At 40.3% G+C, this 26,224-nt stretch overlaps 2 protein-coding genes across 4 annotated transcripts in view; both read left to right on the forward strand.

The window, feature by feature from the left end:
- LOC121437281 (E3 ubiquitin-protein ligase RNF128-like) overlaps window positions 1–19,005 on the forward strand; it is a 105,851-nt gene extending 86,846 nt beyond the window's left edge. For 2 of the 3 annotated variants that reach the window (XM_041637146.1, XM_041637145.1), the window contains exons 3-7: window positions 1,955–2,026; window positions 8,803–8,885; window positions 9,715–9,811; window positions 10,573–10,741; window positions 17,324–19,005. In XM_041637146.1, the coding sequence (XP_041493080.1) occupies window positions 1,955–2,026; window positions 8,803–8,885; window positions 9,715–9,811; window positions 10,573–10,741; window positions 17,324–17,457 (555 nt within the window). In that variant the 3' untranslated portion in view covers window positions 17,458–19,005. The remainder of the gene's footprint in view (window positions 1–1,954; window positions 2,027–8,802; window positions 8,886–9,714; window positions 9,812–10,572; window positions 10,742–17,323) is intronic. The other variant, XM_041637144.1, reaches the window with a different exon arrangement.
- A 5,630-nt stretch (window positions 19,006–24,635) lies between these two features.
- The window catches only part of LOC121437115 (TBC1 domain family member 8B-like), a 71,580-nt gene continuing 69,991 nt past the window's right edge, over window positions 24,636–26,224 (forward strand). Inside the window, 1 exon segment of the mRNA XM_041636951.1 lies at window positions 24,636–24,765. Within this exon segment, the coding sequence (XP_041492885.1) occupies window positions 24,636–24,765 (130 nt within the window).

Genomic DNA, 26,224 nt, shown 5'->3' on the forward strand with positions numbered 1-26,224 from the left:
TCTGTGCAGTGCATAGGAGTTAACTCTGCAACTCACAATTGATCGATGTAGAGAGAACAAGTGTTGGTGGGGTACTCAACCATAAATGGGACATCCTGCATCACACTGCCTGACCCCAAGGCTCAGAGAATATCTTAGAAGAGGGAGCAGAAAAATGATAAGAGCCAGATGTTGCTGGAAAGGACAAGGGCAAAATAGTATCTTCTGGACATTATAGGACCACTAGACTCATGAGCTTATAGCAACTGTGATTAATTCACCGAGACTTGTACAAGATCAAACCAGTCAGCATTAGGACAGGAAGGAGGAGGGGCTGGAAGCATCCACACCTAGTTGAACTATTAACAGTGGATGGGTACTTGGAATGGAAAGTCAGTTTTAGCATGGAGCCCTGGTGAACAGACCGTACTCTAGTACAGCAGTTCACAGCCTATGGGTTGCTACCCCGTTTGGAGCACATATCAGGTATCCTGCATATAAGATTACAGTTCATAACGGTAGCAAAATTACACATATGAAGTAGCAACAAAAATAATTTGATGGTCAGGGTTCAACACAGGATGAAGAACTGCATTAAAGGTGGGAGCATTAGGAAGGGTGAGGGCCACTGCTCTAGTTGGTGGCTGCACACAGCTGGAATATAGGCAGCATACAACTTAGTGGGCTAGAAGGAAAAGGTTCAGTAATTTGGAAGATCCTGCTTGATATCAGATAAATAAGATATGTAATATGGTTAATTAATTTGTGTGTGTGTGTGTGCGCGCGCGTGCGTGTGTTTGTGTGTGTGTGTGCGCGCCAAGAAGCTATTTGTAATTGATACCTGCTGGGAAAGAGAAAAACCAGTTTTCTCCACTGGCGTGTCACTGAGTATGTCAACAACACTCAAGGGCAGGCCCCATATCCAGGAGTAGCAAGCTAAACCAAAACAGATTCTGTTTTGTTTTGTTTTGTGCAGTTTTGTTTTGTTTTGGTATTTTTGCCTTAAGGCACTTTTGGACTAACTTTGGTGTTAGTTTTGTTTTGTTTTGTTTTGTGGAGGGAGGGAGGAAAGGAAAGAGAGAGAACATGAAGTTGGATGGATACAGAGGTGGGGAGGAGGATCTGAGAGAAGTTAAAAGAAAGAATATGATCAAAATATATCATATAAATTTTTTTAATTAAAAATTGAGTGTGGGCATGCATACATTTGCTCATATGTATGGAGAGTCAAAGACAGGTATCTTCCTCAATTGCCCTTAATCTTCCTTGCTGAGCCAGAGTTTTTCATTGAACCTGGAGCTCACTGAATCAACCTGACTGACTGGCTAGCAAAGCTTGGTGATCTTCCTGTCCTTGCCTCCCCAGTGCTGGAATCAGAGTTACACACTATTGAAAGATATTCGGTGGTGTGACCCTGGTAGGCCCCGGTGGGTGGGAGACCTCCTCAGGTGGGAGACAGACAGATATGCCATGCGGACAGAGCTTGGGTCTAGAATTTATTTAATGGGTATTGGGAATGATATAGGAGTGAGGGGTTATGGAGGGGAGGGGAGAACGGGAGAAAGAGAGAAGGGGGGACAGAGAAAGAAGAAAGAGAGGGGAGAGAGAAGAAAGAAGGGGGTAAGGGGAAAGGGGAGAGAGGCAGTAGTTACCTCTTCAGAAGAGGCAAGTAGAGGGAGGCAGGAGATCAGCTTGCCTCTGGGGTGGGGGTGGGGCTTAAAGGGACAGGGTACCCAGGTGACAAGGAAGGTCAGCAACTATGGTGCCTAGCTTTTCTGTGGGTGTTGGGCATCAAACTTAGAGCTTTATGCTTGCATAACAAGTACTTTGCCAACTGAGCCATCTCCCCAGCCGCAGATTTTAATCTCTGAATTTTTATTTGGATAGTAACTTTTATCAATTACTATTAAACTACTATACCTTCTTATCATACTTCTTTTAAACACATGTCTTCTAATATCTGTTTTTATTACAGAGACAGTTAAAGGCAGATGCTAAAAAAGCTATTGGAAGGCTTCAGCTGCGCACTTTGAAGCAAGGAGACAAGGTACTTTTATTACTTTTAAAGCAAAGCTACCAGGACATTCTTTAAATGCCCTCTGCAATTGTCTTTTTGCTAGCATTGATATACCTCACTGGGTATTTCTATTCAATACTATTCTATTCAATACTGCAATTAGACTACACAATGGCCCTCAACTGTTCCTAGGTACGAATCACTGGCACCTGTAAATGTTACAATAACTTGCAGAAAGAAATTATAGATGTGGAAAGTTAAAGAGGGAGATCATCCAGGATTATTTTTTTTATTTGTTATTTTATTTTATTTTTTTATTGAGAAAAGGAGAAAAAAAAACCAAAAACAAGTTTCCACCTCCTCCCAGCCTCCCATTTCCCTCCCCCTCCTCCCACCCTTCTCCCCCTCCTCCCACCCTTCTCCCCCTCCCCCCACTCCTTTCCCCCTCCCTCTCCAGTCCAAAGAGCAGTCAGGGTTCCCTGCCCTGTGGTAAGTCCTAGGTCTTCCCCCCTGTTGTTCTTTTTAAAAAAATGCTGCAAGATCCCCGGTGGTGGTAGGCAGCAGAAATGCTGTAGGTCCCAAATGGTGGCGGCGGGCCATGTGGCGGCAGACAGCGGGCCATGGGAGCAGCCAGTCCCAGGCAGAGATGGCTGCTGGTCTCAGAGAAGTGGTGGCGAGAAGTGGTGGCGGGCCATGTGGCAGCAGGCAGTGGGCCCCAGGCAGAGATGGCTGCTGGTCCCCGAGCAATGGCTGGTTCCAGGCAGGGAGACACATGGCGGGTGGGCAGAAGACAGAAAAATGGATAGACACGACATGCAGGGTGAGGTTGAATGTTTATTCAGGGGGTTATGGAGGAGGAAGGGTGAAGGGGGGGACAGAGAGAGAGGGAGAGAGAGAGAAGAGGAGAAAGGGACAGAGAAGGGGGGAAGCAGAGAAGTGGGGAGAGAGGCAGAAGTGAAGCTGCCTCTCCAAGAGGAAGATGGAAAAGAGAGAATTAGCTCAGGACTGGAAGCTGAAGATCAGCCTGCCTCAGTGGATGTGGAGGGGAATGGGTGTGGCCTGTCTCTTAAAGGGACCAAAACTATAACACCCCCTCCGTCCATATCTAGGAAGGTGAACATCCAAACTGGCTAGGCTCCCACAAAGCCACCACATTAAGTAGGATCAAAACCCCGTGCCATTGTCCTTGGCGTCTCATCAGCCCTCATTGTTCGCCGTGTTCAGAGAGTCCAGTTTTAACCCATGCTTTTTCAGTCACAGTCCAGTTGGCCTTGGTGAGCTCCCAATAGATCAGCTCCACTGTCTCAGTGGGTGGGTGCACCCCTTGTGGTCCCGACTTCTTTGCTCATGTTCTCCCTCCTTCTGCTCCTCATTGGGACCTTGGGAATTCAGTCCAGTGCTCCAGTGTGGGTCTCTGTCTCTATCTCCATCCATCACCAGATGAAGGTTCTATGGTGATATGCAAGATATTTGTCAGTATTGCTCTAGGATAGGATCATTTCAGGTTCCCAATCCTCAGCTGCCCAAGGAACTAACTGGGGACCTCAGCTTGGGAACCTGGGAGCCCCTCTAGGGTCAAGTCTCTTGCCCACCCTAAAGTGGCTCCCTTAACTAAGAATTGTGGTTCCGTGCTCCCCTGTCCAACCTTCCTTTATCCCAATCCTCCTGTTTCCCCAAGCCCCTCACTCCTTCCCTTCTACCTTTTCTCTCCCCATCTATCCAGGATTATTTAGACAAACCCTAAATATAATCAGAATCTGTATAAGCTGGAGTAAAGGTGGAGGTTTGACCGCCATCCATAGCAAGGTTGCAATGGAATAAAAAAAAAGTGGAATGAGTCAAGGAAGAGACCATGAAATAGAATGCAGGAATGCTCCAGAAGCTAGAAAAGGCAATGACAGGTATTTTCCCTGAAGCCTCCAGAAGGAATGTAGAACAGCCAACACCTCAGTTACTTCTCACCTCCACAAAAGGTAAAAAGCCATGCTAACATAAGCCATCAAATGATGGTAATTTGCAACAGCAATGAGAGAAAACTAATATCATGCTTCAGTACAACTTTGAATGTCCATTTGAGATTTAGGACAGTTGAAAACCTATTGATGGCAAAAGATATCCCAAAAAACCTGCAGGACATACTGAGATAAAGATTTATCACTTATAACACCATCAGAAACATTACGTTCTTAGATATAAATATTCAAAATGTGAGCAAGATTTATATGTTAAAAGTTGGACAGCCGGGCGGTGGTGGCGCACGCCTTTAATCCCAGCACTCGGGAGGCAGAGGCAGGTGGATCTTTGTGAGTTCGAGGCCAGCCTGGTCTACAAGAGCTAGTTCCAGGACATGCTCCACAGCTACAGAGAAACCCTGTCTCGAAAAACCAAAAAAAAAAAAAAAAAAGTTGGACAGCACCAATGAAAGAAATCACAGGATCTGGCAATTATAGCTCAGTGGTAGAGCACTTACCTCTAGCATCCTCAAGGCTTTTGAGTTCAACCATAAGTATGGAGAAAAAAATCAAAGAAACTATAAAAATGGATTATATATATATATATATATATATATATAAAATGTTTGTGGATCAAAAACTTCATCGTTAAGGTGTTGGTTCACCTTAAACTAACCTATGAATTAGCATTTCAACAAGAATTTTCATGAGATAGTATTAAGTATTGGAAAAGCCCAAGAACCAGTATAATCCAAACAATTTGGATGCATAAGAACTGTAGAAGCTGGATGTGCTGTGTTACCGCTCTAAAGACAGTGGGACGTGGGAGAGTGGAGCTGAAAAATGAGGCTGACTAAAGTCTCATGCAATAGCCAACTTTATTCAGAGCACCTGACAGTTTATACTCTAAAGGTTTAGAATTGTCAGATGAGTAAAGGTCCCACGAGTTCAAGCTGCATACAATCGCAAGAACAAGCCACATGTGGCAAAAACATATTTTCCCATAGAGGCATATAAACATGAATTGAGTAAGATCAGCCGAGCAAGCTGAGGTAAAGTCATTCCTGTCCTCTACACCTGGGAGGAGCCCATAGACACATTCCAGAAAGAATTCAGTGTTTTGAAGAAACTGAGGTCACAAGACTCTTTTTTTTTTTGGAGTTTTCTCACAAGCACTCAGAATTCTCACATGACTTCATTCCTAGACCATGTACTGAGAGTCTTATACATGCCTTCAATTCCAGCATCCAGAAAAGTGAGATAAAAGAGCTGTAAGTTCAAGTTCAGCCTGGGTTACATAGAAAGACCTTTTCTTAATATAGGGAGGATAAAAAAGAACAACCTCAAACAGTAGTTCACATCCCCCCAGTTTTCAGGGTTATTTCAAGGCTGTATCTGTGGGAGTATAGAAATGCTAGATCCATAAATGAATGGAACAGTATAGAATCCAGAAATGCTAGATCCATAAATGAATGGAACAGTATAGAATCCAGAAATGAATGGAACAGTATAGAATGCAGCAATGAACATGTGGCCAATTTTTTTTTTTTGAAGATCCAAAGGCGACAAAGCAAGGAGAATTCTCTGCAGTGATTGAGTATATGACTTAGTTAAGGTTTCTATTGCTATACTTAAAACACCTTGACCAGAAGCAACCTGTGGAGAACAGGGTTTATTTAGGTTTACAGTTCTATATCACATCTATCACTGAGGGAAGTCAAGGCAGGAACTCAAACAGAGCAAGAACCTGGAGGCAATAACTGATGCCGAGTCATGGAGGAGTGCTTCTTTTTACCACCCAGGAACACCAGCCCAGGGTGACACTACTTGCAGTGAGCCGTGACCTCCTATATCACCCATCAATCAAGAAGGTGCCCCACAGGCCAATCTGGTGGGAGTATTTTCTCAATTGAGATTCCTTCTTCCTAAATGACACTTATGCCAAATTGATATAAAACTTACGTCAAGTTGATATATGGCTGAGAAGTATACAAAAGAATACTCAATGTCACTGGTCATTAGAGAAATACAAAATCAGAACCACCTGTGTTACCAGTTTTGGAGCCCATTCCCTATGGTGGGATGCCTTGCTCAGACTTGATGCAGTGGGGAGGGACTTGGTCCTACCCCAATTTAATGGACCAGACTTTGTTGACTCACCATGGGAGGCCTTACCCTTTTGGAGGAGTGGATAGGGGGTAGACTGAGGTGGGAGGTGGGATGGAAGCAGGAGGAGGGGAGGGAGGGGAAACTCTGGTTGATATGTAAAATGAATAAAAATTAAAATAAAAACTAGCCAGCATAGTATCCATTTTAAAAATACCTCCATTCTCCATACAGTGTAAAAATTAACTTAAAAGAGTATAGGCCTAAATATACAGTCTATAACTATTGTTTTTGTTTTTGTTTTGTTTTTTTTTTGTTTTGTTTTTGGAGAGATGGTTTCTTTGTAGCTTCAGAGTCTGTTCTGGAACTCGCTCTGTAGACCAGGCTAGCCTCAAACTCACAGAGATCCACCTGCCTCTGCCTCCTGAGTGCTGGGATTAAAGGCGTGTGCCACCACCATCCAGCAACTATTGATTCTTTGGAAGTCTTTGGGAGAAAAATAATTCAGATGTGGATGGGATACATTAATAGTTTTTATGCATGACACTAAAACACAGGTCCACAGAGAAAATGTGGAATTTGACTGTCAGAGTTTAAGAATTTCTGTTTTAAGGAGGATTCAAGAGCACTGGCCACTCTTTCAGAGGACCCAGGTTCAATTCCTAACACTTACATGGTGGCCCACAATCATCTGTAACTCCAGTTCCAGGGTATCTGATGCCCTCTTCTGGCTTCTGCAGGCATCAGACATACACATGGTGCACAGACCTAAAAGAAGGTAAAACTTACATCCACATAAAGTAAAGTAAAATAAAATAAAAATGAAAAGATTTCTATTGTTGCTAGACATGGTGTAACACATCTTTTAACCCCAAAATTTGGAGGCATAGGTGTCTTTGAGAGTGAGACCAACCTAGTCTACATAGCAAATTCCAAGACATAATGAGACCCTGTATCAACTAAATAAACAAATAAATAAGTAAATGTATTTCTGTTATTTGTAAGACAGTTTTTAAGGAAGGGAAACACAAGGTACAGTCTTAGAGAAAATATTTGCAAATTGCATATTTATTAAACGACTACACTTAGAATATTAAAAACTCTTGTCTCGACAACAGAAGCAGCCAAAAAAAATAAAGACACAAACCTGTGATAGGGAAGCAGAAAAGAGGTTATGGGGGAGGGGTATAACAGTACAAGAAGGGGCAGGAGAAGTTGGAGAACATGAGATGGGGGAGAATCAGCAACAACACAATAAACTGAAAATTCCACTGTGTGGAGGCTGCAGAGATGAGTCAGTGACTAAGAGCAGAGGACCCAGGTTCAATTTCCAGTGAGCACATGGTGGCTGACGATCATCTGAAACTCCAGTCCCAGGAGAGCCAATGCCTCCTTCTGGCTTGTGAAGGCACTGCATGCGTGTGGTGTACAGACATGCATTCAGGCACTCCTACACACAAAATAACAATAAATAAAATAAAAACAAAAGTACTATAATGAAACCTAATACTCTATGTGCTAATTACTTAGAATAAATATGGGCTGAAGAAATGGTTCAGAGTTTAGGAATATTTGCTGCTCTTTTACAAGTCCTGGGTTCAATTTACAGCTCCCATTCGGTGGCTCACAACAATAAAAATATTTTGAAAATTAATAAATATAGTAAGTATGCTAAATATACATACATTAATCAAATGAACATATGGCTGAGAAGTATACAAAAGAATACTCAGTGTCACTGGTCATTAGGAAAATACAAAATTAGAACCAAATGTGTTACCAGTACACATTCATTAGGGTTGCTAAGACCTGATGAATATGTACAACCTCTGGAATTCTTATTTATTTTCTGGTGACAATACTAAATGATTATGTCTACCCTGCAAAACAGATTAACAATCCCTTATGACGTTAAAATGCATTTACCATATTAGTTATTCACTGCAAAGAAAGGAAACTCCTATATCCCCATTAAATTCCTAAACGTAGTTATTAGTAATTCTTTCCAAAATGGAAAGAATCTGAATTCCCATCACCTGATAAATGGATAACCTGTGGAATATTCATACTGTGGAATACAATTTAGTAATAAAAGTGTTAGCAAGTCCTTCTGCTACCTGCAATAATATACATATGTGACTATCAAAGACCCTATAATTATGAAGGAAGTAATACTCAGAAGTTAGATGATACATGATTGCATTTATTTGGCATTAGTTTTTAAAGCCTAAGGTATAGGGATTGAAAACATAACAGTGATAGGCAGAGGTTGAGAATGAGAGAAAGGCTTAGTTACTACAGGAATATGAATGAATTTATTGGGGGTAATGTCACTATTCTATATCTTGAGTGTGGTGGGGATTAGATTACTACATGTTTTTAAGAACATGCAAGACTGTAAAAATGACTGGGGTTTGCTATATGTAAATTATACCTTACTTTTTTAGAGAAAACATATCTGAAAATATACAGATGGCTTTCTATAAATTCTCAAGACAGGAAAAAGAGTTGAAGTCAGTACTACATGATTTAATTTGTTCTTTCTTCATTTTGTAGACTTTGTTATTTTGCCTCTTCCAAAGGTCAATGAATTGAAATCACCCACTGCAACTTCATAGTTGCATCCTCAGTAATGTTTCTCTTTGTATAAGAATTTCTAGGTGTTAAACTGCATGTGCATATGCTGGTCCAGCTCTGACATTTAATTTGCTTTTTCTTGTTTGAGTAACAGTAACTATTTGTTCACAGGAAATTGGCCCTGATGGAGATAGCTGTGCTGTGTGTATTGAGCTCTATAAACCAAATGATTTGGTGCGCATCCTAACCTGCAAGTAAGTTTCATCTTCTTTCATATCCATAAAAATAACATCCTTAAAGTTAGCATGATGAAGGAAAACTGTTTTGAATGCTTCCAAATTGATATAGCACTAAAATTGAATTATAGTTTCCAAAATCCAGTACAATTTGTTCTCAACAGTTTGTTTTCCCTGCAGGAAACCGAGAAACCTAGTCATCGGTGTGTGTGTGTGTGTGTGTGTGTGTGTGTGTGTTTAGTACTTGCTTATTTATTTTAAATTCATTCTAACATTTCTTTTGAGAAAACATAAGCTCAACTTAGTGGCCTACTTTGAAGTCTTTACTCTTTAGATTTTAAAATACAGTTCCTCTCCAGAAGGTTAGTCTTAGATTGTCTTCTCAGCTGTTAAATAGCGCTGTTCTTGGAGCTCGTTTCATTGCCTGAAGCATTGGTACTATGTCGTACTCAGTACTTTATCATTCTGTTACTGAGAATGATGATTCCATTTTAGAGTTATGGAACTTATAATTTTAATATTGTAACATGTGAAATGCCAAGAGACTTAAGTCAAGTAGCATTAGCCATTTTCAAGTTATGAATACTAAAAATAACTTTTTGAGGCTAGAGTAATGGGGCCTCTATATTTAAGAGCTTTGCATTATGAAATCTCCAGAATCTATTCTTGTGGCCTCTTTATTAATGGTATGTTTAAAAGGGGAAAAGACATCCTAGCAAAGGCTAAGAGTCATCTCTGTGTGTGTGCGTGTGTGCATGTGTCCGTGGTGGTGGTGGTGGGGGGAGGCGCAAAGTGTGGTTTCTGTTTCACATCTTGTAACTGCATTATCTCTTTTCTCTTTCATTAGTCATATTTTCCATAAGACATGTGTGGATCCATGGCTTTTAGAACACAGGACTTGCCCCATGTGCAAGTGTGACATTCTCAAAGCTCTGGGAATTGAGGTAAACGTTGCTATATTCTTTCTCTGAAGGAACTTCAGCAGTGTGGTATTTATATTCCCGGGCATTTATGACAATAACATCCTTCTCTCTCTGGGGAGGTAATGTGCAAATCATTTAGTTGATACCAAAAACTAGACCTATTTCTTTCATAGCCACAGAGACGCTCATACGATCGTGGACATATCCATTTTCCTTCTCTCATCGCAAATGTACTTAGTATTTGGATCAGAATTAGAACTCTAAACTACCAACTTACCTACTTTTCTGTTTTAACCCTGTCATTTATTGCAAAGTTTCAAATTTGTCATTAAGTAACCATGACCATTTGAGAAAGCATAATAAAATTATAATTTTGTACTTGGTAAATGAAAAAAACGTATCTTCAAGATAAATGTCAACTCGATGAAATCTTTTTAACAGAACAGAAATATGAGATGAGAGCAATTTTCAGTTCTCTTTTGGGACAGAATACTATATATTAATGTATACTGAATATACCTTGTTCCCACCATTATGTTTGAGGTGAAGAGATCAGCCAGATGAAGACATATGTACTCCATTGGTATAGCCAATGCCTACTCCTGCTACCGTGACTGGGGCCAGTAAGAGATTTCTGTGACATGAAAATGGGGTAGAGAAATATTACTAATAAGGTTAAGAAATATTACTCTGTGTTATCACTACTGAAAAACATCATAACCATATGTCAATGTAATAATGCATGTACTCTGAAAGTCAATTTGTTTGAATGCTTACCACAGGTGGATGTTGAAGATGGATCAGTGTCTTTACAAGTTCCTGTTTCCAATAATGCATCTAATATTGCTTCTCCCCACAAAGAGGACAATCGCAGCGAGACCGCATCATCTGGCTATGCTTCGGTCCAGGGAGCAGATGAGCCGCCTCTGGAGGAACATGTGCAGTCAGCAAGTAAGCATCAGACTGCAGAGCAGTGGGCTCATCTCAAGTCGTCCACTGTGGGCCACACATCTAGCCACGTAATCTTGCTTTTTAGTGGTGGTTCCATTCATGCATTATGCCATTTCAAGTTCTTTTGCTATTTAAAATGATGCAATGAAAGATGTACTCCTGCCAGAAAGTATATGCATATTCAAAGAGTACATACATATTCAAATGTTCCTGAAATAGATGGCATGCCGCAGGAATTAGGATTATCCACAGAAGAAGAGGTTTTGTTGGAAAGCTGCTCTCTGAGCCATTAACTTCTTACTGAGGTGAAGGAGAAACTTTAAATTTTAGCAGCCATTGTTTATGACAGATAAATCAGAATGGAGGATAAATGACTCCTGGAATAATAGAAGAATTTGATTTACAACAGTTAGGTTTATGCCTATATTCTCAGGAATCCATCTTGCAGATAGGAAACTAGGTTTAACAATGGTATGTGCTGCCACCTGTTGACTTTTCTAGGCTATGAACCAATTGTTAGAAACTAAGATTGAACATAATTAATTTTGGAATTTATGTGGATTATTATTACAGCTTAGTAATTTTATATGAATGGAGAAATTTGGGGGTAATTTTGTTACTTTTTCCTCTAAAAATATCAAGTCTCTCTATAAATTAGTTTTCCTTTTTCTAACCTCTAACTTTTTCCAAGTTTTTCTTAGTTTGAAAGTTTCCCCTCGGTTCTTACCTTGAAGACACCCGATTTTAGTGTAAAAGTGGAAGAAACTAATTACTACAATAGCTTGTGAATATTTCAGCTTTCTGTGCCATAAACCTTTGCCCTCTGTAGGCTTATCAGTGCCATAAATACCATTGCTGAAGACGTCACAAGGCACACAGCCGTATAAAAGCAAACCTTGTATTTCTTGCAATCTGATCTCCAGACATTTCCTTCAGTACATTCATAGGAATGTTAATTATCTGTGGATTGTTCTAGCTATAATACTGAGTCATTGTTTTTTTGTCATAATGTTGTGTTCCCATAATGGTGTGGTAAGAGAATTTGATGAAGATAAAAGATAATTTAAATTGTGTTAGATTTTTTTATATACAAAATTCCACCCTACTTGATTGTGTTCAGTTCTTGTGGGGGTTGGTTCAGAGGATGGGGAAGTAGAGAGACTTTACAGATCATTTGACTAGCAAATGAAATAATGGTCCATGTTCCTCCTGCATTCTTTCCTGGATGAATGCTAGTGACGCCCACTTTGAGGCCTTAAGGATTCGTCCCTAGATCCCTAGTTCCCCAGATTCTTCATTCCCTCTTTCCTGTTGATTCAATACACTTTCTCAGATCTGCCCCTTAATTTCTCATCTTTCATAAACAGAGTTTGAGCCCCTTGCTTCTCTATGTCATACTTCCGCTCTTCCTTTCCCAGTCTAATGTCTGCTCCCCCTCTGCAGGCATGCCTCGCAGACTCTTTCAGAAGCCTTGATTTCACTTTCACGTCCACACCCACAAATTTCTATGGATGCATTTAGTGAACTAAATTGTACCATGTAACTTTTATTTCCTCTTAGTGGAAGGTGGCTTCTGTTAACCTGTTTCCCATTCAGCACATGCTGCCACCTAAGATATGGAAATTTGTGTTGAATAAATGATCCCTTAGATCACATTCAATTTTGTCTGTGATTGCAACTTGCCGGTTTGGGGATATGACATGTTTGTCACTGATTACAATGGCCGTTGATTTCTTTTAAGTACCACGAGGGTAACTCAGTGAATACTGAATCCACTCACATTTATTTTTTATACACTTTTATGCTCCCAATACAAAGTGGGGGGAGAAGTCAAAAAACTGTTATAATATGACACAAAGGATAACCAGAAGTTATTGCTTTGATACTTGAGACATCAAGCCATTGTTTCCTGAGTAAAGCAAGACTCGAACAAGCATCCTATAGGCAGCCACTCCCTAGGTCAAACCTCCTATTTTAAAATTAAGGAACAGGAATAGGCTTGAATTCTCTCACCTTTGGTCAGGGTGGAGTGGATCCACATCTATGGGCCATCTTTTTTCCCTATAATTTTCTTAAAAATCCTTTCTTATTTTACATGCCAAATCTATTTCCCACTCCTTCCTCTCCTCCTGCACTCTGCACATTTCCCCCCTTACCCCCCATACCACCCCCATCCACTCCTCAGAGAGGCTGAAGCTTCCCATGGGGAGTCAACACAGTCTAGCACCTTGCTTTGAGGCAGGACCAAGGCCCTCACCCCTACATCTAGGCTGAGCAAAATATCCCTCCATAGGGAATGGGTTCCAAAAAGCCAGAACAAGTAATAGGAATAAATCCTGGTCTCACTGCCATTGGCCCCACAGTCTACCCCAGCCACACAACTGTCACCCACATTTAGAGGGACTAGTTTGGTCCTATGCTGGTTCCCTCACTGCCAGGCCAGAGTTGGAAGGCTTCCATTAGCTCAGATAAGCTGTTTTAGTGGGTATCCCCATCATGGTCTTGACCTCTTTGCTTGTATTCTCACTTCTCCCACTCTTCGACTGGACTTTGGGAACTGAGCCCAGTGCTCCACTGTGGATCTCTCCATCTGATTCTGTCAGTTGGTAGAAGGTTCTATGATGATATTTAAGATAGTCATATCTGACTACAGGGCAAGGCCAGTGCAGGCACCCTTTCCACTATTGCTTAGTGACTTAGTTGGGGTCATCCTTGTGGATTTCTGGAAATTTCTCTATTGCTAGGTTTCTTGCTAGCCCCATAATGGCTCCCTCGATCAAGATAGCTCTTTCCTTGTTCTCTGTCCTTCCCCCATTTGGACCATTCTGTTCCCTCTAGTTCTTCTTCCCCTCCCCTTCTCCCCTCCTCCTCCTCTTCTGCCTTCCCTTCTCCCCCACCTCATGCTCCCAATATTCTCAGGAGATCTTGTCTATTTCCTCTTCCCAGGGTGATTTATATATGTTTCTCTTAGGGTTCTCCTTGTTACTTAGCTTCTCCGGGGTCATGGACTATAGGCTCCTTATCCTTTACTTTATAGCTAGTATTCAACTATGAGTGGGTACATACCATGTTCATCTTTCTGCATCTGGGTTACCTCACTCAGGATGGTTTCTTCTATTTCCATCCATTTGCATGCAAATTTCAAGATGTCATTTTTTTTAACCTCTGAGTAGCACTCCATTGTGCAAATGTACCACATTTTCTTTATCCATTCTTCAGTTGAGGGGCATCTAGGTTGTTTTCAGATTCTGGCTATTACAAATAGTGCTGCTATGAACATAGTTGAACAAATGTCCTTATAGTGTGGTTGAGCATCTTTTGAGTATATGCCCAAAAGTGGTATTGCTGGATCTTGCAGTAGGTTGATTTCCAATTATCTGAGAAATTGCGATACTGATTTCCAGAGTGGTTACACAAGTGTGCATTCCCACCAGCAATGGAGGAGTGTTCCCCTTACTCCACATCCTCTCCAGCATAGGCTATCATTGATGTTTTGACCTTAGCCATTCTGACTGGTATGAGGTGGTATCTCAAAGTCAGTTGTGGGGGCAGTTGATTTTTATAATTGCAAGTGCATAATTACTTCATCTATGTAATACATCATTGGGATCAGTTCTGTTAGAATACAAGTCTTCAAAGTTAACTACCTACCTAATGTCCTAGAGGGCTTGTTGACTCAGTGGGTTTGGAGTGGGGCCTGAAAATGTATATCTATAGCAATTTTTCTGGTGATACTGATATTTCTGGTACAGGGAATATATCCACTAAGGCCCTTGGTTATCAACCATGCTGTACATCAGAATCACATGGAGAGATTTTTTTTAAAAAAAAAATCTGGCATATAAAGAGCACTTTAGGGCAATTTAATAAGAAAGCATGGGATAAATCCGGACTAGCTGAACATAGCGGACAATGAGGAATACTGAGAACTCAAGAACAATGGCAGTGGGTTTTTGATCCTACTGCACATACTGGCTTTGGGGGAGCCTAGGCAGGTTGGATGCTCACCTTAGGAGACCTGGATAGAGGTGGGCGGTCCTTGGGCTTCCCACAGGTCAGGGAACCCTGATTGCTCTTCGAGCAGATGAGGGAGGGGGACTTGATCGGGGGAGGGGGAGGGAAATGGGAAGCGTTTGCAGGGAGGAGGCAGAAATCCTTAATAAATAAATAAAAATAAAAAAAGAATTCATAAGGGATGAGGCCCAATTACATGTAGTTTTAGTTTAAATTTTGAAATAACTTTAGACTGAAAATAAGTTTCAGTAATAGTACCGAGAGTGCTCATCTACCCCTTTCCTAGTTTCTGCAAATATGGATATCTTATATAACCATATACTTGCATAGAGCCTAGAAAATGACCTGATGAAATATTAACTACAGACCTTCCTCAACTTTACCATCTGGCCCACGCATGCCCTTTTTTCCGCCCCAAGGCCTCACGCTTCCTGTACTTGTAAGTCTCCTTGATCTTCAATCTATGACAATTCCTTAGTATTTGCCTTTTATGATGTTGATATTTTTGAAGATTACTTTATAAAATGTTCCTTTATTTAGCCTTGTCTGCTGCTTCATGAAAATTAAATCACTGTCCATTTCTGGTAAGAATGCCAGAGGATGATGCTCTGTGCCTGTCAGCAGCACATATTATGAGGCACACGATGTTCTCATTACAAATGATTTTAACTTTGTTCACTTGGTTAAGGGTTCTGGCTACCAAATTCTTCCCTGTAAAGTTACCATTTTCCATTTGTAATTATTAAATATCTTTTTGATAGATGCTTGGAAACCTTGCAAATATCTCTTTTGTCGTGGCTCCTTTACTGGCCAACTTTAGCAATAATTGATACTTCCTGTTATAATTTATTACTGAACTATTCACCAAATAGTGACGTTCTATTTCTATCCTTCTTCCCACACATTAATTTTCAAATTTAAGGAAGAGCCATTCCCTTTCTATTTTATTCATTTATTGGTAATAAGTGACATCACAGATACTTCTTTCATTCTTTGTTAGTTTCATGATTTGTCCATTGCTCATAGATTCTTCATTTCTGTCTTGAGAAACTTATTTAAGTTGGGTTCTTTATTCTTTTGACTTCCTTACTTTCTGGTACCATAGTATGCTTTCAGTCTCAAGTTGACTTTTTTTTTTCTTTAAGGGACCAAGTAGTAAATATTTATGGTTTGAAAACCACATATATTTCTGTTGCATATTCTTTTTGTGTATCTTTCAGGGGGAAGGGTTGGTTTGTCTTGAAAACATTTTAAAATGTGAAAAGCACTCTTAATGTGGCTTTGGCTCCGTGAGTTATAGTTTTCTGACACCTAGGCTAGAATCCAGGTTAATCTTGTACACTCCCTGTCTCAGAATCTGCCATTTCTTCAAGAGGTCTCTTCTTGGAGATTGATATAGCAAAAGCAAGATTTGGGCATTGGGCACACTCATAGCCACTGGGTGGTTATTCTGATCAATTTTTCAAAGCACAAGGCTATAATGAACTTGTTCCCTCACAAAGCTTTTCTTCTCTTCCTTTCTCTGTTCCTTTTCCTCTGATCTGGAAGACACTGAGTTTTTGCTGCTGGATGTGTGTGGTTGTAGCTCCACAGCCAGGGCTCATTCTAGACCTTCCTACTGGCCTTACTTGGAATTCCTATTAGTGATGGTGGAAGGAGAAGGCTTTCCTTATCCAAGAAATGTTTACTTAACCTTTCAATTCTAGAATAAAGATAGAATACTTTCAACAACGACTATTCAACCCATTTCTTTTTCTTTAGCCATCTGGCATGAAGTTATTTAGATGTTTTTTCATCCCCGCCTTTCTTCTTTAAGGATGATTATATATTGTATTTACTATACAGTTAGGTTAAATAGCACAAGAGGTAGTAATGTGCAGCCAGGTTTAAGAACTGTTATATTGGGGGCTGGAGAGATGGCTCAGAGGTTAAGAGCATTGCCTGCTCTACCAAAGGTCCTGAGTTCAATTCCCAGCAACCACATGGTGGCTCACAACCATCTGTAATGGGGTCTGGTGCCCTCTTCTGGCCAGCAGGCATACACACAGACAGAATATTGTATACATAATAAATAAATAAATAAATATTTAAAAAAAAAAGAACTGTTATATTTAAGAAAGAAAAAAAAAGTAAAATATGTAACTTTTGTCGTTAATGAGACTATAATCCAGGTAAAAGTAAACACATGTACATGAATCAAATATAGGTACCATAAATCAATAGGACCATAGTTGCCTTATGTGAAACAATATAAATTATGTTTTTTTTTGTTTTTTGGAGATAGGATTTCAGGCTGTAGCCTAGGTCAGCCTGAAGTTTACTGTGTAGTTCAGGCTAGCCTTGAAAGCACAAGAATGCTTGTTCCTCACTGCCCTGAATGCTATGAATATAGGCAGGCACCCCACACTGGATATTGAAAAGGCCACATGGTATTAAGGAACAGAAAGCGGTATAATCATCAGAGTATAATGACCTTGAATGAGGAAGCCCTCTTAGATGTGATGCAGAATTCTGTCTTGAAAGGAGAGACGAATGGAATCACCCTACATTTTTCCCTTCTGTTTTCAGATGAAAATCTACAGCTGGTAAACCATGAAGCAAGTGCTGTGGCTGTGGATGTTGTTCCTCATGTTGACAACCCAACCTTTGAAGAAGATGAAAGCCCCAATCAAGAGACTGCTGTTCGCGAAATTAAATCATAAAATCTGTGTCAATAGAAACTTGAACCGTTAGTAATAACGGGACTGCCAATCAGGACCTAGTTTACTATTAATGAACTGGGTAAACGTAATAAAGACGAGTGAAAGTGCTGAGATGACTAATATTATACTATAGTTAAGTGGCTTAGCATATTTAACCTAGCAACTTTTCCACAAACTCATTATAGTGTTTTTCATAGTCAAGTTTCCTCTTGATGATAGTGATAACAACATTTTTAAACATTCAGAACTGTCTACAAGTAGTCGGGTTTTTCATGTATAACAACTTTCTTATAAAAATATGTTGCTTTCAATATGTGGAGTAGCTGTAATCGCTTTTATTTTGTAATAGTATCACAATGAAACACTGCTACTACTTTCGCTTGGGCTATTTGTGTCAGGGTTTGTCTCCGGGTGTTTGTATTGATCTGGAATTGTAAAAAGCATTGCAAACTTAGGCTAGTGCTTCATGAAATGTCGATTTAAAATACATTACGTTGATAGAACAAGATTAAAGCAAAATGCTCATTTTAACCTTTTCTTTTTTAATTAAGCTGTGTATGTATTTCATGTGAGTGTGAGCATAGTTTGTCAGAAAATATGAACTGAATTGGTTGATCGGTATATCAGTGACACCACACAAGATTATAGACACAAAAGAGTTTCTTACAAAACTATTGTAAACTATTTCTCAAACTTGAAATATTCAAAAGCACAGAATAGAAACTACTCTAAGATGTGAAAATAGTAATAGTAGAATAAATCAGAGAAAATTGGTAACAGACTACTCTGCAGAATTAATCTACAGAAAATGTTCTGTAAGATTTGTCTGTAGAAAGTATTTTCCAAACACTGTTGACATTGAAAATTAAGTTTACATTTGACCTAACAGGCTCTAATTATATTAAATTTAAATCCTGTCCATATATCTATAGTTTTGTGAATGCATTTTGTTGGTGTTTGAAAAAGAATCAAGGGAAGGGGGGATTTCCAGGTGCCTTAATATAAAGTTTGAAGCTTCAACCACCAAAGTTAAATAGAGCTATTTAAAAATTCACTTTATTTCTATTTCGTGTGGCTTGCCCATTAGTTTTGTTCCCAGTGAGTTCAGATTCCAGCAGAATTTAGACAGAGATAGAACAGACATGGATTTTTGTTTACTGACTATATGATGGATGAAACCATTGCATTCTTGTACACTGATTTGAAAATGCTGTAAATATGCTTCGATTTGTACTGATTCTCTTTAAATATGAAATGTAAATAAAACATTCCCATGAAAGAGTGCATCTGATGTTCCCTTTAGCTGTTATATACTCACTTTTGTGTATAATACACTTAGTTTTGAGAGGAAAGAATTGTTGGATGTAAATGGTCATTGATATATTTGATCAGTACAGACTAAATCTCTAGTGTGATCTTTACGTGTGACCTCATGCAAAAAGGGAAGAGATGCCATTATGCTCTGAAAAAACTGTGAAGTAGTTTTAGATGTCAACAAAGTAAATAATAAAGCTTATCAGTAATAAAATACAAGGTTAAAATATCTTGATGTTAACCTGTATTTGTGCCATTTATGACATGAGGATTATTTCAGTATTTTAAAGCTTTCTTTCATTTTTTTTCTTTAGACTGTATGACTGATAGGATGTTGTTAATGAATCAGAATATATCTTATCTTTTGTAAAGCATTTTAAGAATCCACAGATACTTGGATCACTTCAGGACCATGGTTATCAAAATCAGTGTACACATTTTATGTGACAACATGCCTGCAATATGAGTATTCTCTATAGTTTTAAAGGGTTTAAGTTTTGTGGGGATCATTTTGATTTGTTCCATCTCAGGATTAAAACAACCCATATCAAAGTTGGATAAGACAAGCCAACAGAAAAAGAAAAGAGCCCCAAGAGCAGACACAAGAATCAGAGACCCACTCGTTCAGACATTTAGGAGTCTCACAAAAGTACTAAACTGAAAGCCACAGTACATATTCAGAGGACCTGGTGCAGACCTGTGCAGGCCCTGTACATGCTGCTTCAGTGAAAAAGATAATTTTAACTTAGAGAGAAATTATTTGTGTATGTATTTGTGTAGGCGGAGTTTTTCTGACTCCCAAATAACCACACAGATAATATACATGCTTGACCGATAGCCCAGACTAGCTCTTCCAGTTTAAATGAACCCATTTCTATTCAAGTATGTGCTGCCCCGCGGCTTGTGGCTCTTACCTCTCTTGCGTGTCCTCCTTCCTTGCTATCTGGCTGCACCCCTCTAACTCTGCCCTCCTTCTTCCCAGCATTCTCTCTGCCCTGAAAATCCTGCCTAGCCATCAGCCAATCAGCTTTTTATTAATGAGAGCAATACATATTTACAGTGTAAAGGGTTGTTCCACAGCATGTCTGTGTGTGGGTTTACATATGTATGGCGAGGCATGGCACAGTGTAGTGGCCAGAAAAGGTTGTTAGACCACCCAGAGCTGGTGCTTCATGATTTTGGGGAATGGATGAACAGCTTGCTAACATAGGTACTGGGATTTGAACTCAGATCCTTATTGCGTTATCCCAGAACATACCCTCGTGCCAAGAATAAATTCCTGTTCCTAGTTCCAGCTTACACATTTCACCAGTCTGCTTTCTGTCTCTATAGATTTACTATTTTAGACAGCACACAAACAGAATTGTACAATAAAGGCTTTGCTGCTGGATTCCCCTTAGAATAATATGGTCAAGCTTCACCCATATTATAGTGTATACATACAATAATTCATACCTTTCCATTGTTGAGTATATGCCATCATATGAGAATCTGACATTTGTTTGTCCACTTATTATTGAATCCTTGGGGTGTTGCACCATTTTAGTCATTATGGATAGAACTACATTCTATATTTACATTCACATATAAATCATTCTCTAGATGTAATGCCAGGAGGAATTCCTCAAAGAGAGGAATCCTACGACTTCTTGATACTACCATTTGATATACTTTAGCTTAAACATCAGACTTTATACTATGCATTCACATGATATCACAACATAGGCTAATTCTTTTAACTATAGATAATATTTGCACAATGAGCTGCAAACATAAGAAATAGGGGAGTCTGAGTATGAGTTTACTGGAATTTGAGTTGATTCATGTTAGGAATATACATTTACCCCACACCCAATCAGAAATACTAAAAGCATTTATAGAGACAACTGGAATGGTAGGAACATTCCTTATCTCCTTCATACATTCATCCTTGTTTATTTGTAAAATATTTCGCTAAAGAATTACCAACCCAGACTGTAAAATGTCTAGTTATTTTTTTGCTTACTGCTTTTCTTTGGAGTTAATTTTTATAGTATAAGCACAACAACTAACAATTAATACACTACATGAGAATAAAAGAAATTAATGATTGTGGTGGTCACTTTGACCTGCAGAGATAGCCTCTACCAACAAAGCTACTTCAGTAAAATAGTTTGAGAAGTACTAACCAGTAGTCCTCAACTATCAGTGTTATGTGCCATGGTGTGTGCATGTTCATGTGCGTGTATGTGTGTGCATTGTATGTGCATAAAGGAATGCACAAAAGCTAGAGGAAGACATCAGGTGCCCTGCTCTATCACTCTTTGGTTTAGTCCCTTGACACAGGTCTGCCATTCAAACCAGAGCTAGGGTGGCAGTCACCCTGTCTCTGTCCCTGACGAGTGGATAGATGCTCTAGGCTTTTTATTCAGGTCCCATTCATTAACACAGTAAGCACTTACCACTGAGCAATCTCTCTAGTCCTCACATTTTTTTTAATATGCAAGAAGTTTCATAAATGGGAAGCACTCATGGGTATAGTTCTTGGTGTTTAAAAGCATAAAAGTGTTTATGGCTGATTAACAGCAAGTTCCCTTTTTAGCTGTAACTCCAACTGCTATCCCAGTTTTGAACCATTGTCCCAGAAAACCTTAATGAGCAGGTACTAACAGAACCTTTTTTTAAAGGAGCAATATTGCCACCTTATGTTGAAAGGGCTCACATGGTTAATGAATGATGCCTACGTGGGGCTTACGTCAAGCATGATTAATGGGCACCAGATTGGAGTAGTTTGATTTTCAAATAACCATTCACCTTAAATCAATGCATCCACAGCTTTATTGTCCCACAAGCTTCCAGGGAACCTTGGTCAAATATACATTCTAGCTATGCAGGCCAAGTGTAAGGCGGGAAGGTCTGAGTTTCTAGCTCCCAGGTGACCAGATGACACTGGTCTGGGATCCACACTTGGAGAAACAACACTTTAAATGACTGTCCCCTAAGACAAATATTCACACTTTGAATCTTATTGCGCCCAAATCTGCTATAGACTAAAACTCTATAAACATAGCTCATGTCACTTCAGATTAGCCCAGAAACTAAGTGAGAGCGGAAGCCTTTCCCTAGCACCGTTGCTGGAACTGGTTTTGGGCGTTTCTTCCCTCAAACATTTTCTCATAAGTATTTGAGGCCACTATTTAGATGAGCCAGTCACCCAGAAGACTGACCTCTGGATAATATACCCTCATGCCGTGCTATTAGGTGGGTTAATATATCGCTCAGAAAATAAAAATGAAAGCAAACAAATGAATTGGGATGCTTTTAAAGTTGTATAGCAATAACACGATGTGGAGTCACTCTAAACCACAGAAGAACAATATAGATTTTTAAAAATATTGTGCAGAGAAACACACAGAGAGATGCAAATGGAGGTGGGAAGAAAGGGAGAGAAAGAAACCTAAGCTTGGGCTGGAGAGATGGCTCAGCCATTAAAGGCTAAGCTCACAACCAAAAATATAAGAAACCCAAGCTTATTCCAAAGTTTTCAGCTTAACACCTTGGTAAACAGTAGTGTTTCAAACTATGAGAATATTAGACTGGGGGGATTCGGAGAAGTGAGTTTAGCATTTGGATACATTGCTTTTGTATCTACGGACCATACTCAGAGACAATATAGTGTTTTGGTCTATAGTCATAAATACAGGCTCAGATCCCAACTCTGCCATTTGTTTAGATGTGAGGACTCAGGAAAGTAACAATTTCTCCGAAACTGCACTTATAAACAAGAAAAAGCATAGGGTTATTTTAAAACACGTCATACTGTACATTAAGTGCCAGGACAATACTAGCAGGGATAGTCGAGATCGTTTGTAATCCTAAAGTAATTTACAGTAACACACACAACTGAACAGCAAATAGAACCCCGTTCTGTTCTTAATGTGATTTTAGAGAAACACTTATTTGCAAAGACTTGAAGTAGGTTATGATCAAGAAAAATTTTTACCTGATATACATAATTTAACTTGAAAACTGTTTAGTTTATATAATCAGCGAAATGTTTGTTTACAAAAGCGTTCTAAATTCTCTGCTCTGAGATGTAAAGGGCCTGATCTTACAGCGGAGCCTCTGACTGGCCCTGCTTGGGTTCAGAGTAGGGTAAAGGAGCCATCCATTCTGATGCTCCTTGCCATAACTATAACCATAAGGGTACTGACTGACAATGGAAATTAAAAGGGGGCCAGAACTGTGCAAATGAAGGAAGACAAGAGGTGTCTACATTTGCTGCATGTATTGCTCTTTCACTGTGAAGAAAGTGAGAAAATGATGTACTTAATACACCTCAAGCTTGGATGACTTTGCACTAGGAAACACGTTGTGTCCAGGCTCTAGGAGGGTTGCCTCCTCCTCTGAAGAAAGCTGCTCCTATTGCCTTTTGGATTGTCCTGTTTGGGGGGAGGGGCTGGTTTTGTTGTGGTCCTTGTTGTTTGGAGGGTTTTGCTGTTGTTTGTCATCCACAAGAACTTTCTGTGACAGCCAGCATCTCCGAAGATTTAACCTGAACACACTCCTTCAAGGCAAAGAGTTCAGTAGTTAGTTGCAGGACTCCTAGTCTGAGTGTGTCCCACCCCATAGTTTTAGCCACAGAGCCATATATCTTCATTTTGGATACTTTGTCAACTTGTCTGATCCTTTATCCGGAATTCTTTCTGTAAGCCTATTTTACTCGCAGTCCATTCTTTAGCTCTAGGGATTGAGTTTGCTTGACAAATAAAAACAGCCCTCAAATAATTCCTCCCAGAAGACCTCTTTCATCTTAGCATGCAAGTAGCTGTGCAACATTGCCAAGATACCAAGAAATGAAGGCTGCCCTACAAGGAATTTTGTTTTTCTTTAAACAGTGTAAGAAAAGAAAATACCCTCATAAGTAGTTTGAATACCTAAAATGTTAGATTTTCCATCGTTTATACCAGTAAATAAACAGAGGCGGCATGGGGTAAGGGAGAGTTGCAAGGTGTGAAAACAGTATGTGGTTTCGGAGTTTTCTAATTTTCCATTTTTGTGTGTGTGTTTTTTTTTTTTTTTTTTTTTTTTTTAGTTTTTTCGAGACAGGGTTTCTCTGAGCGAAAAGAATTTAATTTAGGCAAGAATTTTGAACAATGAATCTTATTACCAACTGTGAGACCTTGGATAAGTCACTTCACTCTCTAGCGCTTTCCATTTATGAGCGAGCGCAGTGGAGGGTCTACTTGTAAAGACTTCAGGGAAAGTTACCTGAGAAATCACCTGCTACCGAGTTGGCGCTGATTAAATGCAAGTTGCTGCAGGCTATTGCTTCCTGGATGGGACATTCCTCAAAAATGTCGGAAACTTTGTTTTCAACTAATTAGTCCTCTCACTATAAAACAACTAGAAGCATTGCTATCATACCCTGGGTTAGCCTATTTGAAGCAAAAACGTCTTTAACTTTACACTACAGGAAAAACTCACTTAACTGGTGGCGGGACCGCTTCGAAGGCGTCCCCCACCGCTTCGAAGGCGTCCCCCACCCACCCAACTCTTACCCCAATGCATTGCGGGAAATGTAGTCTCTAGCTAAAATCGAAAGGGTGCAGGAAAACGGATAGAAAACTACAACTCCCAAGAGGAGACGAGGCGGGACTATTTCCCAGTCTGGCGGTTGCTCCGTGGGAGGGAGTTGGCACTCTCTCTGCCTACGTGGGAGAGAAGGCAGGGTTGGGGGGGGAAGTGTGGCAAACCTCCCGAGGCACCGCCGCCAAAGGCAGATTTGGTGGGAGGAGAAGTAGAGGGGTGAAAACAGGCTGGGAGGGGAGAGATAAGGAGGACAAATAGGTCGCCGCTCCTGAGGCGGCACAAAGTTCTTCAAGATGTGGCTGAAGCCCGAGGAAGTGCTGTTGAAAAATGCGCTGAAGCTGTGGCTGATGGAAAGATCCAATGAGTACTTTGTCCTGCAAAGGCATCGAGGCTACGGGGAAGAAGGCGGAGGAGGACTTACAGGTAAGTGGCGGCCAGCAGTTGCGGCCGGCTACACCTGAGTTAGGACTGTGCCCACCGTCACTTAAAAGGTGGCGAGGCGAACAGTTATTCGTCGCCACCCGCCGTCTTGTCCTAAACCCGCGGCAATGGACGAGGGACTCTGCTCCCGCTACCACCTTTCTGCGGCTACCACAGAGTCCCGACTGTACTGCCCTGGACTAACAGTTGTTCTTTGGGTCGGACCGGGGATGGGGACAGCTATGGAGGAATCCAGTACCTGGGGAGAGGTTGCTCCCCATGGGGGAGGGGGCTGGCGGCCAGTGTCTGCTAGCTTGACTAGTCCCCTTAAGACCAGCTGTGGGAGCGGGTTCGCGATTGTGAGCTTAACTTTTTTCAAAACATACACAAATAATCACCACCCTGGGGAGTGAGTGCACGGGGTGGTGGTGGGGCGGGGTGGCATTGTGAGGACGTGGGAATCTTAAGGAGAATGAAATTCCCGTCACACACTGAGAGAGCGGCTTCAAGTGAGATTTGGGTCAGGGCGTGGGGATGCTTGATGCTGGGGAAGTGGAGGAACCCTTAGAATTACTCACCTCTCCCAATTTTGCATCTTTTGATATATATATATATATATATATATATATATATATATATATATATATATTCCAATTTTCAGTCCTTGGTACCTCTGTTTCTGTTAAGCACACGTTTCTCTCCAGTGAGTTTGGCACTGCCTCTTCTTTCAAAGATGTGTAAGTCAAACCAATTAAACAGAAGGAAGTTCCTTCCTAACCCATCCTCCCACAGTTCTTAATTTTAAAAATTCAAAACGGGTCCATGTCTGAAGAATCCAAAGAAGGCTATTTTGAGATCCTTAGTCTTGGGCAGAGGCTTTCAAACTTTTGGTCTTTGGGGGAGGCAAGAGCTGTTTTCATGCTAATTCCTGGCTTGGTATTAGGACCTTGAAGTGGTCGACCCGACCAGGCTTAATTTGGGAAAGGTGATGGATGTAGAGGAAAGAAACAAAAATCTGAAAACCTACATTTTGAGCCTCTCAATTTTTACCTGTTGGATGACATTTGTCAAATTCTTTAATATATGCAACCTTAAAGCATATTGTATGCTACTCTGACGTTTGGCAATTATAATTCTGTTCTCAGCCTTTAAAGTGCTTGATTAAGGGAGGAAGGTGGGAGTAGAGGAGAAAGATCAGCTAGTTTACTAGAAGATTATAATGAGAACCAAATGACTGAGGCTTGAATGAAGAAGATTCTTGGTTTAAGTGGCATTGATTTCCCTCTTCAGTTAAAAACAAATACCATTGCATGGCTGGGACAGACTGCAGAGCCACTGGCAGTGGCACCAGGATTTATCCCATTGCTTGTACTGGCTTCTGGGGAATTATTCTCTTTATAGGGATACCTTGCTCAGCCTAGATATAGTGGGGAGGTCTTGGACCTTCCCCAAAGCAATGTGC

The sequence above is a fragment of the Microtus oregoni genome, unplaced genomic scaffold, assembly GCF_018167655.1.
Source record: "Microtus oregoni isolate MIOR12 unplaced genomic scaffold, Mior012 000050F_ref0000143, whole genome shotgun sequence".
NCBI lineage: Eukaryota > Metazoa > Chordata > Mammalia > Rodentia > Cricetidae > Microtus > Microtus oregoni.